Source organism: Lampetra planeri, chromosome 46 (assembly GCF_965212315.1).
Source record: "Lampetra planeri chromosome 46, kcLamPlan1.2.h2, whole genome shotgun sequence".
Taxonomy (NCBI): Eukaryota; Metazoa; Chordata; class Hyperoartia; order Petromyzontiformes; family Petromyzontidae; genus Lampetra; species Lampetra planeri.
In genome coordinates, this window is record NC_136152.1 from 7,363,145 (window position 1) to 7,380,837 (window position 17,693).

Consider the following 17,693-nt stretch of genomic DNA (forward strand, 5'->3'; position numbering starts at 1 on the left):
CAAACAGGTGGTTGAGCCAAATAATTGTGGCAGGAATAGCAGAGCGCATCGCAATGATGCCCTCTTCATAGTTTTGTGAATTGGGCATTGTAGCTTGCAGGAAGCAGTCTGTAAAGGTCCAGCTGAGCACGTGGGATTTGCGTACTGTCACGGAATGGGCCGTTATTTCCCCGTAGGTCACGAAAACTTGAGAAAGTGGTGCATGTTGCTCGTCGACCTCGAAGGGATGATGGGTTGCTTTGGAACCCCCTGACCAGGAATTTGAACTTGGCAACCTTCCGATTGCGATTCTATTAGGGCTCGAATCACAGTGCCACCTGGCTGGACCTCCAAGATACTCGATAAGTACGTCGAACCTTTTTTGCACCGTATGTAGCCAACTGTGCCAATCGGATATATATACTCTGTGTGGACCGTATAGGTGGTCGCTAACTGCATTTGTCCCAAAAGTCTTTGAAGACATTAAGGGGGGATCTTTCTCTTTGTATACCCGACAGTGGTAGTAACGCGGTTAGCCCATTGCACTTTGAACCCGGCGAACCGAGTTAGATTCGTGCTTATGGCCAACATTGGCGACGAATATCTGAACCGGTCCTGAGCCTCCCCTTGGTTGACTCGGCCTTAAAAGAGTACCTGATGCGGTGTGTAAACATCGGCACTGGGAGACAGTCGGCAAGGCGTGGTGCTGCCCCCCCCCACCCCCCTAATGTGCCATGCCGGCCTTCATTAGGCATCCGCAGACAGCACTTGCCCCAACAGTCTCTTATAATGCAACAATAGTCAATAATAGTCCATATCTGACAATAGAATAAAATATAACGGTTCAGCAATGTGTGTTTATTTATTAATCTATGTAGGTTTGTCACAAACATTTAGTTTAAAGGAGCCACGCTTTCTCTCGGAGGCAATACACCTATGCCACAGGTCTTGACATTTCTGCGATTTCAGCTCCGCTCCGCTCCCAAGTAGCCCAATTAGGGCCCCCACGTGTAGAGTCTTTGTGCCATAATTAGATTGCGCGTTTGAACTCGTCTGGGCGCTGAGGATGGGCGCTTCTGGGACAGTAGAGAGGCAGCGAGTGTTGGAATTGGCCTTAGAAGAGCCGTGTACAGGTCCACTGCTTGAATGAGCAATTGCTGTTAGCGAGCACCTATGAAGGTCGGAATGGCACAAGGGGGTGGGTGGCCAGCACCACGCCCGGCCGCCTTTGTCTACCGAGTGGTGATGTTTACACACCGCACCAGGTACTCATTTGATGCTGAGCCGACCTGGGGGAGGCCCAGGACCGGTTTAGATAATCGCCACTGGTGTTGGTGGCCGTGAGCGAGAATCTAATTCAGGCCGCCGGATTCGTAGGGCAGGGCGCTAACCGCTGCACTACCGCTAACCGCTGCGCTACCGCTAACCGCTGCACCACTGCACCACTGCACACACCCCGTGCTGCAGTGCGCGGAAGGCTGGAGTGCCCCCAAACCAACCGGGCCGGTTCGTGGTAAGCCAGCGGGTCTGTTGCCACCACGGCTGACCAGAAATGCCTGTTGTGAATTCACCAAAGCACCGTTGGCGGCTGCTGCTGCTGCTGTATGGTGGACATTCAGGTGAACCCCATGACATGATTCACAAGAAGAGTGGTGGAGATTTGTGTGCTGGTGTCATGGTGTCATGGCTCGCACATTTCTGCAACGTTTAGAATTGTTGAAGTGTTGTAAAAGTATCAAACCAGACTGTACAAATGCCGGGCACATACATAACCTTAACAAATGGCGATGCCATTTCAAATTTGGGAGGCAAACTGTGCCGGGGTGAGAAAACAAGTGGCAGGTTTTCGTGTAGAAGAGCGAGGTGAGCGAGGCGGCAGTCCTCTGATTAGCATGGTTAGTTACGTATGGTGTGAAAGAAGTTCAACACACACACGTACAACGAGCACCGTATTCAAACAACAGAGGTCCAGAAAACGTGAATGAAGGTGGGGGGGGGGCGTTTTGGGAAATTATAAATTAAATGGGGCTTCATTCTCGGCGACATTGCACAGATTGTCGTCGCATCACCCGGCAAACTTGAGGCGGGGAGGCAAGTCGCGCAGGCTGGTGCGATGAAAGTTACACGTGAACACAGCTCAAGTAAATTACAGAGGGAAAAATAAATAAAAAAAATCAAGACTCGAGAGACATAATCTAGGTCAGGACATAGTCGGAGAGTGGCCGATTCTAATCCCCGGAGAAGCGAAATGATTAAATGGATGTCATCACTTTAAATAATGAAATAACTCACTTCGTAATGGGCGATGCTCCGAAAGCAAATTGTCATCCGGAACTCCGAGAGGGCGAAGATGTTGTTGCGGTAAGCGACGAAAAGCGATGACATTGCCAAATGAAACATGATTACGCAGAACTATGAAACATCATTGGGAGTAGAATCAGCGGAGAAGGCACAAGGAAAATGATTCGAAGACGTCAACAACAAGCGGTGAGGGGGCGACGAGTGATGGGAGCACGAGCGAGCGGCAAAGAGGAGAAGCGGGCGATGGGTCGCCCTTGTCAGGCGAGATAGAAACGCAGCACAGTGGTAAGAGGCAGAGCCGTAATGCTTGCGGAGGAATCGTATGCAGATCTCGATTGCAAAAAACAAACATTGCTCAGGAAATTAGCCATTGTTCTGATGTGGGCGGATGGTCTTGGTGTCGCACTTAAATATGCAATCCTGTCCTTCACAGCATGAAAAGCAGTAATAGCTCTCGGACTAGATACTAAACTGAACAGTTTTTTTTATTTTAACAGGTAAGGCCCACTAAGCTATATGGCTCTTTTTCAGAAGCGACCTGGCAATAAATTGTGGGTCAACGAAGTAGTTTATCACGTGTAAATTTATAGCAATTAAATGCTCTAAAGTGCATGTTTCTAAATGTGGAGGGGAAAAACCAGAGGTCCTGGAGAAAAACCCACTCGGCCACGGGGAAAGAGAACATAAAAACTCCAAATATACAGGCGTCAGGGTCGGGATCGAACCTACGACCTCCTGTAAACCAGGTGAGGTAGTTTCCTAGCCACCGCGGCGCCCCAAATACCAAGGTGGCAAACCGTGCGGGGGGCCGGGGTGGGTGCAACAACGCATGCTCACTTCCACCAATTGGGTAACTGTTGTCATCATTTAAGTCTGTCATGGTGCGGTGGTCAGAGCAGTACGCCCAGGCTGTAGCCACTGCTGTCACAGGAAGCATTGACACAGGTAGGGAACGAGGGGCAGGTCCTATTATCCACACAATGTGCTCTCCGTACTTTCATCCGTGTGAAGAGGCATGGATAAAACACGAATATAATTTATTATTAGGATGAATTTCATGCTGTTAGACGAGATGGATGGCTCATCCTTGAATGAATGCAGATACATTATACAATAATAATACCAAACATCACCATTAAAGCGCCTTTGTCTATTCACTGCTGAATGAAGGCCTCCTCCATATCTTGCCGGTCATGGAGGTTGTTTGACCATACTTCATCAAGCAGGTCCATTGCAATTAGTGAAAAGTGTGGGGAGATTGTGGTGGGGTGGGGGTAGGAATCGTTTCTGATATCGCCCGTGCCACTGATGTCAGTTACCGCTAGGAATCAAACTCAGGTTGTTGGGTTCAGATCGCAGTATGTGAACCACTGTGATGCCACTCCCCACGGATCGCAGTCAGAATCGATGGCTTAAGGGGCACGGATAAGGGAATTAGTGGATAATATAGGAAGGCACTGAAGCTGCTGCAGACCATAGCTTCTACCAGAACCTACGGTCGGCAGCTACTACGCAACGGCCTCGAACCCCAGAGGCCCTCTGTGTAGCCAAGGCAGCTCTTCCCCATGCGCCATCGTGATGGGGAACGAAGAGCCCCACATCTCACTCGCTGCTTTCACACTAAGCCCTTACTATTTTTACACAAAATAGCTCCTGTAATTTGTCAGTCGATTGCGTCCATCTCGTGCTTCCGTCACGAGCGTGGGGGGGGGGTGTTAAGAATTGTGAATGGAGCGCCCAAGGAGGAGCGGCGGGGGTAGGGGACTCGAGCCACAAACAATAGCAGCATCACCACCACCATCATCATCACCACCATCACTGCCGCCGACCGTCGTCGCTACTGAAGTGGCTCCCAACGTCACACGGCGAGCGTGAGTCACCCCGTTCGGAGGACCGGACGCGGATCGTGAATCAGGTCACGGATGGAATTGGAAATGTGCTCGAGTGTGCGCCAGCCTGCGCATCTCGCTCTGGGCTCCCCCTGTCCCACCCCCTCCCTCCGGACGACGCGACGAGGACTCGCAGGCGGACGGACCGCTGTGTGCGTCACGCGGCGCCTCGCGCGAAATCTGTAGAAGCCTCGGAAATTGGGTCGGGTGGGGGAGAAAAAAACCCCATTACACTGGGAAATGTGGAAAATAAACGATGCAATTCTCACACATGCGTCGTCTTTGTTTGAGAAGATAAAGATAGAGGTCTTTGATGGGCTCATGTCAAGCGATAATGTCAATCCCTGTTGATCTCGAGCAGCAGCAGCCGCCTCCACAGTAGATTATTATTTGGCCATGCTGCTGATCCTGCATTGGCAGTGGTGCCACAAGTACAATTAGCAAACAAACGCGACACACTCGTCGTCGGTAACAACACCGCTGTGTGCGAGCTGAAAAGGAAAAACTCGATGGGTAACGATTTGGGAAATGGCCTTCCTTCATCGCACAAATATGTAATAAAAGACTTGACCACGATCTCTGGCTCAGTGTCCTTTATTCGGTCCGTACTGCGTTCCCACACGGCTGTCTCTCTTATTCTCTCTGTGCTGGCTCCGATGTCACTCCAGTCCACATCAGCAGCCCCGCTGCTGTTCTTGTCGCTCTTGCAGCCCCACAGCAGCTCCGCTGCTGTACTCTCACACAGCTCCCTTGGCTGTTCCTGCTGCAGCTCTGACAGCCTCGTGCTGTCTCGCCTTCTCGTCGCTCCTGCGACTCTTGGCAGCCACCCCGCTGCCCCTCACACACAGCCTTACTGCCTATCTCTATCTGCAGCTTTACACCTCCCAGTAGCTCCCTACTGTTCCCAGGGTTGGCTCCCGCTTCTGACGGTGCCCCCTCGGCTCGTACGCCCGCGTGGCCCCACACCTTTCCATTCACACCCCGACTAACTTCTCTTTCCGGTTTACCCGCTTAAGGACCCCAACCTTTCACCCACGTCACCTGGCTCCGCCTCCTCGTGACGTCACATCCGGAAGGTCGCTTTCGCCCGCATTACACCACCCTCCCCCATAGAAAAAACCCAGCCGACCTCGGCTGAACAATACCAAAGCGTAATGCGGTGAACCGACCTTCCCCCTCAAAGGACACTAAGCATGCAATATAACAACAAGAACAACAACACAAGTAACATCGACGAACGTACGAAAGCATGCGATAAATACGACGGCAAGAACAAGAACAATAACAACATACAATCAACGAAACGTAAGTGATTTGGAACGAGTGCGGGTCGCCGGCCCGTCCCGGACGGTCGGCGGCCCACTTGTAGAACGGGGACGCGATGGAACACGAGGAATGACAGGGGGTAAATCCCCTGCTGCGATTGGAAGTCCACCGACGTCTCGTGTCCCTGACGAATCAGTCTTGGTCGTGTCCTTCGAATGTGCCTGCAGCGTGGTCGGAAGGGCTGCAGGGCTCGAAGGTCCCGCAGCCCTGGCAGGCGCCCTCCGAACAGGCCCACTCCTCCCCCTCGGTGTCACGGCTGACCTGTCTGGAACAGGTACGACAGGCGCTCGAGCAAGATCAGTGGACGCAGGCAGGGGAGAGTCGGCAGCAACAGACCCCGGCAAGGCAACATTGGGAGATGACGCATCACGTAGGGGAGCAACATATGGTTTCAACCGCGACGTATGAACAAACCAACGGCGAGAACCAATCTGAACGCGCGCCGACTGTGGATTGGGAACCTCAATGAGGCGCACAGGACCATGCCAAGGTTTGTGCAATTTAGGAGAGGTCCCCGGCCGCACCTGCGGGCAATGGAGCCAGGCCAGGTCTCCCACCTTCCAGGGGCACTCCCCCTCAGACCGCCGAGCATACCGCTCGTTCCGGGCCTGGGCTTTGGCCGTAGCCACGCGGGCGTTTTCCCGCGCCTCCGTAACCCGGCGAACCGTGTCCTGAATGTATTCAGGGAGTGGTTTACGAGGTCCCTTCACCCCAGTACCCAATTGCACATCCACCGGAGGCACGTTTTCCCGACCATACATAAGGTAAAACGGCGAATACCCTGTAGCCGCATGGGGCGTCATCCTGTACGCCGAAAGCACTCCGGGGATGTGCAGATCCCAATCTGATTGCTGTTCACTCACAGTATGGCAAAGCATGGCAGACAATGTCCTGTTCAGCCGCTCAACCATACCATCCGTCTGCGGATGGTATGGAGATGTCCGTATCTTCTTAGTCCCAAGGCCTGCGCACACTTCAGCCAATAATTTAGAAGAGAAATTTCGGCCCTGGTCCGTGAGGAGTCTCTCAGGCGCCCCCTTGTCCATAATGTACCCAAACAAAAAGGCGTCGGTGATGGCCGCGGCTGACTGATTGGGCAACGGCCAGGCCATCGGCCAACGGGAGAGATACTCAACCCCTACCAGCAAATATTTATTTCCCCTCGCCGATGGTGGGAAGGGTCCCAATATGTCCAGTGCCACCAATTCATTGACTCGAGACACCTGAATCGACTGGAGAGGCGGCACGTAAGGATGTTTAGGCGGCTTACGCCGGGCGCATTCAGGGCACGCGCGCACGTGCCCTACGACATCTGTCGCCATGCCGTGCCAAAAATAATGACGTTGTAACGTCAACAGAGTCTTCTGCACCCCTAAATGCAATAGTGTGTCACAATGGAGAGTTCTAATCAACTCAAATCGCAAGGACTTTGGTACCACCACACGCCAGCTTTCCTGGAACCTTTCTTGCCACATAAGCAGACCATCTCGGAGAAAGGTTCGCGGCCCCACAGCCGAACTCGGACTCCCATTGTCCCTCATAGACCGCTTCCGCATGGACAACAACGACTCGTCCATCATCTGTTCCCGAATCCAGACAGACCGCGGCAGATTCAAAACCCCGTCAGTCGGTCCCGGTTCCATCGGAGTATCCGACTTCTCGACGGCCAACGTAAGCGGCTGAGGGGGGTTTAGAATCGGCGAACACCTATGCGTCCCCGACGCACATTTACAAGGGGCGCGCCCTGGTAATCTGGAAAGTGCGTCAGCGTTCGCATGGCGCACTCCCTTCCGATGTTGAATTTGGAAGGAAAATTCCTGCAGCGTGTCCAACCAACGTGCCCACTGTCCCGATGGCTGGTCCATTTTGAGTGCATATTGCAAGGCCGCATGATCCGTACGCACAATAAACGAACGACCGTAAAGGTACGGTCGAAATTGGCGTAGGAAAAAAACAACCGCCAAAAGTTCTCTACGAGTGACACAGTAGCGTGTTTCCGCAGGCGACAAGACCCGGCTACCATACGCCACGACGCGCTCTACGCCCCCTTTAGACTGTGATAATACTGCCCCAATACCTGTGTCACTCGCGTCCGTATCAAGAATGAAAGGGCGATCAAAATCGGGATAATCCAATGTCGGGGCCGTAGCCAATAGATCACGCAGACTCCGAAAGGCCCCCTCTTCCGGCTCTCCCCAAACAAATTTCCGTCCTTTACCCGTAAGGAGATGCAAGGGCCTCGCAATCGTCGCAAACCCCGGCACAAATCTTCGGTAATACGAGGCAAATCCCAAAAACCGCCGAACATCCCCTACAGAGGCCGGAGTCGGCCAATCCTGGACACACGCCGTCTTTTCCGGGTCCGTGGACACCCCCTCTGCACTCACAATGTGCCCCAAATAACGGACGGACCGTTGCAGTAGGTGGCATTTCTTTGGTTTGAATTTCAAATTGGCAGAGCGCATCCTCGTGAACACTGTCTCCAGCCGCGTTAAATGTTCCTCAAATGTGCGGCTGAACACAATAATATCGTCCAAATATATAAGACACGTCTCCCACTGCAACCCCGTCAAAACGAGCTCCATCAATCTTTGAAATGTAGCAGGGGCCGCATTCAATCCCATCGGGAGGCAGTTGAATTGAAATAACCCCTGCGGCGTACGGAATGCGGTTTTCTCCCGTGAGGACTCGTCAAGGGGAAGCTGCCAAAATCCCGAAGAGAGGTCCAGTGTGGAAAAGAACTTAGCCCCCGACAATGCGTCAAGGGAGTCGTCCATACGCGGCAGGGGGTACGCATCTGCCACCGATATCTTATTCAATTTCCGGAAATCGACACAAAATCGCAAGTTGCCATCCTTTTTCTTAACCAAGACCACAGGAGCGCCCCATGGGCTGTTAGATGGCGATATAATGTCCGCAGCCAACATGTCTTCCACCGCCCCCCGAACGTGTTCTCGCTCCGCTGGACTCATCCGATGCGAATTTAACCGAATAGGGGCAGCGTCGCCCGTCTCAATGTGATGGGAAAGCAACGATGTGCGTCCCAAATCCAAATCGTCGGAGCTGAACACATCCGAATACATCAGCAACAATTTACGCAGCGCATCACGTTGCCCCACGGACAGGGAAGAATTTTCGTCACATAAGGTAGCGATCCAACGATTATCCGAACCCCTTGGCTCGGAAACACCAGCGACCACTCCCCGGCGATGCGGACAATCGTGCGTCGCAAACGCCGTAGTGGCATGTGCCACAACCGTACCGGCCGGAACACGGATGTTTTCCACCCCCGCATTAAGCACCTGTAAAACCGGTAATTGATCTGGCCGGACGATGGTCTGTGCCCCAACTAACGCCAATCCCGTTGTTATCGTGGCGGATGGTGACAACAAGACCCCTTGTGCTCCTAGCCGATTGGGCAGGGGCTTCCGATACCGCAAGGGTATAAGCATCTGTGAACCAGGTGGGATGTCCACAGATGCGACGGACAGCGCCTGCACCTGTACGGCCGAAGCAGGTCGCCCCTAGGGCGACGGCAGAAACGAGATTCGACGGCCCCCCGGCAATTCAATACAATTCTCATTGATTTTAATCAAAATGGGCATCTTAGCCAAAAAATCCGTGCCTAGTAAGCAAGGAACCGCCAAAGATCTCGATATTAACACAACGCCCGAAGCCGACACATCCCCTATAGATATCTTAGCATCCACCTGGCCCACGATACCCATACTACCCCCGTTCGCAGCGACGCAAGACCCATAAACCGGACGCACAGCCCCCGGCGGAATGCCCAACAGATGGAAAATGACATCCGATATAATAGTCGCAGACGCTCCCGAGTCGACCAAAATGCGCACGTCCACACCTTGTATGGACCCCGGTACAGTGGACGAACCCGTAGCGGCCGCGACAACTCTCCGTGCCAATTTGCGCCACTGCGTAACTGAATGACAAGGCCCCGTCGATGGCCTTTCTTTAACAACAACAATAGGATCGCGCAACAAAGGTGGTGGGTGAGGTGTAAAGCCTTGCCGAGTGTCTGGTGCGTGCCGACATGCCTGTTTCGGAGGTTCCTTGGTCGGCTTGTCCGGTGTTGTGGGCTCCTGCTGCGGCGGACCCGGGAAGCGGGCCCAGCAATCTTTGGCGTAATGGCCCCTACGGCCGCAGCGGAAGCAATCGGCCTCGTTGCACCGAAGCGCAGGTCTTGCATCCCGGCGGCCCCGTCCCGATGGCGTAGCGCGCGGCCCCGGCCATGGAGAGGAGGCAGCCGTCAGCTCCTGTGGACCCCGCTCATCCGGCACATAGATCGCCCTTGTGGGGTCCCACCCCATCGCGCCTCCTTCCTTGACGGGCCCACCCGTCCATGCCGCCACTTGCTTCCAGCGACGGAGATTAAACTGCGCATCCAGACACTTTGCTGCCGCCCGGGACGTGAGCTTCTCATGCCCACACACAGGCATGGGGATCCCCAGATCCCGAGACAGCTCCAGCATTTTCCCCAATATGAGAGGCTCGAGCAGATCCTGTGGCGTGTCAGGATATGCTGCCATGGCCAGCTCCAACACCGCACCCCTGAACGCCACGGGCGATTCTTAGGGTGCTCGTTGTCATTGAGCGAATCGCCGATGCGCGTCGTCAGGTGGCTCATAGGCGTCGGCCATTTCCTCAAAAACTCCACATAAAGTCTTCTTCTTATCGGCCGTTATGGAACGGAAAAATCGAACAGATTCGTCGTCCAGTAGAGTCGGCAACACTTCCAAGGCCTCCGCATCGGTCCATCTTGCTGAACGAACCGCCGCCAAAAATCGGCAGGCGAAAGCGCTCCAATCGCCCCCGATAGAGAATTCCTTAACTGTAGTAAGGTGGCGACTCCGACTCCTCTTTACGCCGTCTTCCAATGATGGTTGTTCGGGAGGCAAATTCAAAATGGCGTCGGCCCGCGGCGTGGCCAAGATGGCGGTTTGGCGCCGCGGAGCGCGCAAGATGGCGTCTTCTTGCCGCGTGGCCAATGGCGGCGGCAGGGCAGGCAACGTGGCGGCCCGTGGAGCACCTTCTCGTTCCATCGTCGTCCTTGGCGTAACGAGGTGACATAGATGCGCCAGGACGTCCTTGAGTGTCTTCAGTTGTTCTGCCACCTGTTGCCATCTTTGGTCAGCGTCCGATGTTGTTGACGGACCCGCCATCGCGCCGACATCTTCCACGCCCGTCCCCGTGCTCCCCTCAGCAGGGCTCTCCTCCACCACCCCAGCAGAATCCGTGGTCGGAGGGAATTCGTCGTCGTCGGACGAAGAAGCCGATGCTGGCGCCGGGGGAATTTTCTTCCTTACTTGCTTAGACATGCCGTTTCACTTCTGACCCCAGTGTAATAAAAGACTTGACCACGATCTCTGGCTCAGTGTCCTTTATTCGGTCCGTACTGCGTTCCCACACGGCTGTCTCTCATATTCTCTCTGTGCTGGCTCCGATGTCACTCCAGTCCACATCAGCAGCCCCGCTGCTGTTCTTGTCGCTCTTGCAGCCCCACAGCAGCTCCGCTGCTGTACTCTCACACAGCTCCCTTGGCTGTTCCTGCTGCAGCTCTGACAGCCTCGTGCTGTCTCGCCTTCTCGTCGCTCCTGCGACTCTTGGCAGCCACCCCGCTGCCCCTCACACACAGCCTTACTGCCTATCTCTATCTGCAGCTTTACACCTCCCAGTAGCTCCCTACTGTTCCCAGGGTTGGCTCCCACTTCTGACGGTGCCCCCTCGGCTCGTACGCCCGCGTGGCCCCACACCTTTCCATTCACACCCCGACTAACTTCTCTTTCCGGTTTACCCGCTTAAGGACCCCAACCTTTCACCCACGTCACCTGGCTCCGCCTCCTCGTGACGTCACATCCGGAAGGTCGCTTTCGCCCGCATTACAAATATATCAGTGTTTCACATTGATTGTGGATGTGCCATGAAGAGGGGCCATTGCCTGAAACGTTTCCTATTATTTCTTTTCAGGCCACGGTGTAATTGACAAATGTGTTTTTGAGTTATTGAGCAAGAGATTTAGTGAGAACCATTTACGAGTAAAGAGTAGCCTGCTGTTATTAATCAATGTCTGATACCAGCTAACTGCTAATTGCAATTATTTATTACGGTGACTGTAATTTTTACGCTTATTATCTGTGTTGTAAGAACGGTTATGACAGTATTGTTTTAATTGTGTTACTGAGTAATGATAGTCATAATAAACGGGTGACATGAAATAATTGCACACACAACAATACAGCTCTGGGTACGTCGACATTCACAGCCTTGTTCGAAACAACTACACACACACCCAGTGAACGTGCCAACGTTGGGCCAACGTGGGCATGCCGTTGGAACCATTGGCCCAATCTTCTTGGTTCTTTCCGTAAAGTCACGTAGAAGGGAAGTAATAAAATAATAAAAATAAAACATAATAAAACAATTCTCACGACGTTTCGGCCACAACGCAAGCAGCCGTCATCAGGTGAAAACCAGGTCTGTCGAAGCGACAGACCTGGTGGCCGAAACGTCGTGAGAATTGTCTTATTTTTATTATTTTATTACTTCCCTTCTACGTGACTTTACTGAAAGAACCAAGAAGATGAATCCCTGCAGTCACGAAAGCTTTAAATCGTCATTGGCCCAATGTTGGACCTACGTTGGCCCGTCGTTCCATTATTGACTGGGACAGCAACGTCGCAACCTGTCCCGGTCAACTTGGGATGCTTCCCACCAGGACATTGAATGTTCCACTGAACCCCAGTAGCCCTGATTGCGCCAGTCGGGAGTGACCTTCTGCAGCGCCTTTGCCAATCCGTTGCTGGATGAAGGCCTTCCCATGTTATTAATAATTTTTTATCTGCAAGGAGCGTTTTCATCCGTAGATCCCAAATGTGCCATGTACGGAAAGCAACCAGGCTAAATGGCCAGAGCTAGGAGCTAAGGGCCAATTTAAAGAGAAGAGTTTTCAAGACAGACTTAAACAGCTCTAACTACTCTGATTGCCTTACTAGTAAACGCAGAGCATTGATCCATAGTCTGGAAGCTGCACAGTGGCAAAAGCCCGATCACCCCAGGAGCAGAGCCTTGACCTCAAGGGTACTAAGATGAAGGTGATCTCAGGGACTTCGTTGGAGGGTAAATACGGAACAGTTCCAGCAAAAAATGTGGAGCTAACCCATTGAGAGCCTTGTAGGTTTATTGATTGTGACAGTTGATTCGACCATACTTCACCTCGCTGGGCAATTCAGGTCGTTGTAGAGACGGTTGCAAGACTATGTTGAACTTCTTTCGTATCGTACGTAGCCAACCGTGTGGATTGGAGGCACGAAGACCGATTCAGATGTTTATTGCCCTCTGATTTAAGCCAAGCCTGGGAATAAAACGTTGGTGCCATTAATTCTCAAATTTAGAATTTAAGCTACGACACAAGAAAACACAATGGCCTACTCTCCCTGCAAGGGATGTCAAGTAGCCTTTATTGTCCACTTTCCAGAAACCATCTCACTTTGGTAATGCTCCTCATGGGGCTGTTACGGCAATCCAGCCGTCAAGCCCCCCCCCCCCCCCCGTACAGCCTGTAACAGACTATCGGGACGTGTGCTGTTTGCAAGCACCTACTAAGACCGTGTCTGTGTCCCGTGTCTCCTTGTCAGTGTCTCTATTGCTGTGTGAGTGTCTTATCTCCATTCCTCTGTCCCTCCCTTGTGTTTCTCAGATTGACACGAGGAGAGACGGGAGACGTGGAGATACAGACACGCATCTCTGAAGAACGGTGTGTTTACTCGGCAATATTTCTGGGGAAATACAATTACTGAAGGCTTCAGTAATTGCATTTTGCAGAGTATATGTCATAAATGCTGTGCAATTGTTGTTGTATTGCTCTATCATCTGTGTATTATACCTGCTGCCTTTGGCACTTGTGATAATACAGAGGCGATTAAAGAATGCAACAAATCAATAAACATTGCATGTTAGCGAAATAAAATAGTAAATATACAAATTTCAACTGGATTAAACCAGGAGGGGGGGGGGTTGCTAACGGTTAACCAGAACCAAACCTTTCAAAAGCAACGTTGAATACATAGCGGGTTTAAGCGGTATTTGGTGCACATCCAAGCCGCCCCTGCTGCTACTGACACCTGGAGAGGAGTTTGTTTTGGCACGACCGGCGTCACGGTGATCACGACGAGGCCTCGGCCCCAGTGGTGGTGGTTGATGGGTGGGGCGAGGGGCACCGAGACGCCGCGTGTCCGAGCCTCCTGTTATTTGCACGTCGCCCGTGCCTGGCACACGACACCTGAGAGCAGCTGTTAGCTGCTAGGAAACTCTTCACAGGGAAACCTGCTAGGCAACACTGCTAGGGAAACCCGCTGGGGAAGGCCGCTGGGGAAGGCCGCTGGGGAAGGCCGCTGGGGAAGGCCGCTGGGGAAGGCTGCTGGGGAAGGCCGCTGGGGAAGGCCGCTGGGGAAGGCCGCTGGGGAAGGCCGCTGGGGAAACCTGCTAGGGAAACCTGCTAGGGAAGGCCGCTAGGGAACGCTTCTCCGAGTGTTCCTCGGGGCTGGGCGAAGGCGCCGGTGACCTCTGCTCGCTAAGCTCTCATCGCGTGATGCGCACGCTCACTTCTGAGGCCACACGTGATGAGGACGCTGGTGGTGGTGGTGACGACGATGATGGTAACCTGGGCTGTCCAATGTTCGAGAGCATTGGACAGCATGTGACTGCATTCCTCGTCTGGAGACGGGAGTGGCATTTCACATTCTCGAGCTGGGCACGATCTGCCCTCCAAGCTAACCACACGTTAAAAAAAGTATTCTAATTTCTCAAGTGGGTGGGGGGGGGGGGTGATGGCCAGGTGGGGAAATCCCCCCCCCCCTCAAAATTCTCCCTCTTGGATACCCCACTGCATTATAAGCTAAAGACTTGACATGAAAGGATGAAAGCAAGTGTTGGTCTACCTGTATTGTATACAAAGACAAAGATCCCCCATATATCCTAAAAAGACTGTTGGGGAAAGTGCTGTTGGTAAGCACCACCAGATACTCATTTGAGGCCGAGTTGACCTAGGGGAGGCGCAGGACCGATTCGGATAATTGTCGCTGGTATTGGCCGTGAGCGGGAATCGAACTCCAGTCTCGCAATGGTACACGCACCCTCAGACCCCCCTGTGTGTTTATTTCCCTCCCAGTTTATCTCCATAAGCAAAACATGAGCTGCCTCAATGGGCTCTCTGCCTTACCTAGCCATGATTTGCGCACCCGCGGAGCAACCTACCCACCTTTTTCATCACAGTTTCTGAGCACAGGCACCAAAGAGTATTTTGTTTTCCCAATGTGTGCGTCACGTCACGAGTCCACTCTGAGCTCGCAGAAGTGTGCCTGTGGAAGCAGGTCGACCACAGAGCTACTTCCACAATCCTCTCAAGTCGCCCTCTTAATCCACGCACGAGGCGGCACACTCTCCCCACACACGCGTGCACGCGGAGCAAAATTAATTTGTTTTTGATAGAACCGGCACCTGCATGCCAGGGCATCTCCAAGGCTCTTCACACGCAACAAGTGACTTGCTTCACGTCTAATTTCCATACATTTGAATGGGCATCCCCCCCCCCCCACCCGCAATGGCAGTTGTCCCTGTGTGGCACAAGGTGATGGCAGCACCTGGCTTTCAAAACGGCCTTTAGTGCGCCAGGAGGTGGGGGGGGGGGGGCGGTAATTGCTGCGAATGTGTAATCCCAATTGCCAATAATTTGCAGATATGATTTTTTCGAATTTGACAAATGTGGACCATGACGCGAGCACACAATGGCCTGCTCATTTCACGTCCGCTGTGAAGCGGACAGCACGTAGCATCTTTACCAGTGTGGCCGCTTGGTTTGAACCGTGAACCTCTGCAACAACGAACGGCGAACGCGCTACCGCTGGGCCACCGTGTCACATCAACTTTATTTGAAATCTGACTGCTGGAAGTTCGGATGTAGGGGATGCCATAGAGGAGAGGGCTGTCGTGTTCTCTTCAAATTGTATGCATGTTGAACTTCTTTCACACTGTACGTAGCAAAGCGTGCTAATCAGAGGTGCGGTAGAAGGACAACAAAAGCAGTTCCAAAGAAGTGAGTTTTCAATTTAGATTTAAAAGTGCATAGCTCCAGTGGCTTCCTAATATCGGAAGGGAGGAGCGTTCCAGACGGCCACAGAAGTGCATCTGAACGCACCGTGTCATGCGGTGACCATCTTTGTAAAGTTGTGACAAACACGTGGGCAAAGGTCTGTCATCAGTGCTGCAGCGGGGCCAAGCGGTGGTGGCTGATGACTCAAATATTTAGTGGGGCAGCGGCCAGTGGAGGGGGGGCAGGGGGGGGGGGCGGTAAGGATGGCGCCTTTCCTCGGGCAATGTCTCGCCGTGCCTCGGTGTCTGACACCGATGAATGGGGCCTCCTGCGCGTGTTGATGCAGGGCGGCCTACATGCCTTGGTGACGCCTCCCAGGGGGTGGCGATGCTCTTCACCGATGGACGCGAACGCTGACAACGTAACGGTGGGTGGCCCCTGCCGTGAGGAATGACCTGCGGTGCCGCCGGTTTGCGAATTCACATTTACAGGGGGCGCCGCGGTGGCGAGATGTTAACTACCTCGTATGGTATACAGGAGGTCATGGGTTCGATCCCGACATTGACGCCTGTATTTTTGGAGTTTGCCCTTTATTCCCGTGGTCATGTAGATTTTACTCCGGGGCCTATGCTTTTTCCCCTCCACATTTAGAATAAACATGCTTTTTAGAGCATTTGGCTGCAATATATTTCCACGTGATAAGCAACTTTGTTTAGCTATCATCTGTGTCCAGGTCGATTCTGAAAAAGAGCGACATAGCTCAGTGGGCCTTACCTGGTAAAATAAAAATAGTTTTTAGTTAGTTTTACATCCTGACTTGGTAGTTAATCCGGCCCATTATCTTTCCAGGGGTCGATAAAACGAGTACCACTTTGTGGGGAGGTCAACATTGGTTGCCCTATGCATAAGCTCACCCCCATCATCGGAATTTCCACCACTGGCCTGCAAACGGCGGACATGAGCGCACCAATGCCTCGTTGCTCATGCGAGCAGGAAGTCACTGGCGTGTCGCATTCCGTCCGTGCGTGCAGGCCCCGAGTGCCGTTGCGCCGACCGTGCCCAATGGCTACGCGCTGCTGCTCGTGCTGCTCTCCGTGTTCGTGGGGGGTGGCCTCGTTATTGTCTCAAGCCTCTTCATCATCTGCCGCCAATGTTGCCGGGGCGGCCGCCGCTACACCAGGTGGGCCCACCGGCGTGCCACGCCACACCGCATCGTGCCACCCCAGCTGAGTTCTGCGGTCATAGCTGTTGCTGATGTGCTCTCGGGTTGTGACCGTGTGCTGCTCGACGAGATGCCCGACATACTCTTTGGTTTTTTCGGTAAAGTCACGTAGGTAAAAAATAAAATAAAAGAAAACAACTAAATGAAATCGCGACGTTTCGGGCGCAGCACAAGCGTCCGTCATCAGGTGGGAAAGCATGGCCTACTGCTGATGCAGACAGCATCAGCAGTAGGCCATGCTGTCTGCATCAGCAGAGCTATTTTACCGATTCCTTTTGTGAGTATTTTTACATATGGACCTTTCTGAAAAGGTTTTTGACGCAGTGCTTTATGAGATAAAAAGCATTAACAAAAAGCAAAAGCTAAAATGTAGGTTTTTGCAGGACAATATTTGGACTCCTGGACTGTATTGTGACTTCCTGGATCATGTCCTGAAGATGGTCGGATCAGTCCCAAGTGAAACGTCTCGAATCTTTCTGCTAAATTCGGTTGTCGTGAGAATTGTTAAAAGCTTGTCCACACCGGTGAATGAGATGCGTCTCCTCTGCTGCCTTGCCCCCTCATCACAGGGCCGACGACGATGCTGAGAAAACCACGACAACGTATGTCGACGAGACGCAGCACCCACGCGGTGAGCACCCTGACAACGCCACCTTTGTCGTCTTCGTCGTCAGTATTGCCATTGTCGTAAATCGTCACCGGCTCCTCCTGTACGGTGCTAAGCACCCAGTGGCGAGTGAAGGGGTGTGCAGAGTCATTACCTGATGATATGGGAGGGGGGGGGGGAGTACCCTGCTGGGGAGGGGGGTGCATGCCACACTTGCCGAGCAGAACGTGACGCGCCACGGCAACACACGATGGGTTTTGT

At 52.9% G+C, this 17,693-nt stretch overlaps 1 protein-coding gene across 2 annotated transcripts in view; it reads left to right on the forward strand.

Annotated features, from left to right (window-relative positions):
- CBARP (CACN subunit beta associated regulatory protein) overlaps positions 1-17,693 on the forward strand; it is a 73,155-nt gene that overhangs the window by 36,291 nt on the left and 19,171 nt on the right. Inside the window, exons 2-5 of one of the 2 annotated variants that reach the window (XM_078615265.1) lie at positions 13,213-13,269; positions 15,950-16,030; positions 16,635-16,783; positions 17,395-17,456. In XM_078615265.1, the coding sequence (XP_078471391.1) occupies positions 16,004-16,030; positions 16,635-16,783; positions 17,395-17,456 (238 nt within the window). In that variant the 5' untranslated portion in view covers positions 13,213-13,269; positions 15,950-16,003. The remainder of the gene's footprint in view (positions 1-13,212; positions 13,270-15,949; positions 16,031-16,634; positions 16,784-17,394; positions 17,457-17,693) is intronic. The other variant, XM_078615266.1, reaches the window with a different exon arrangement.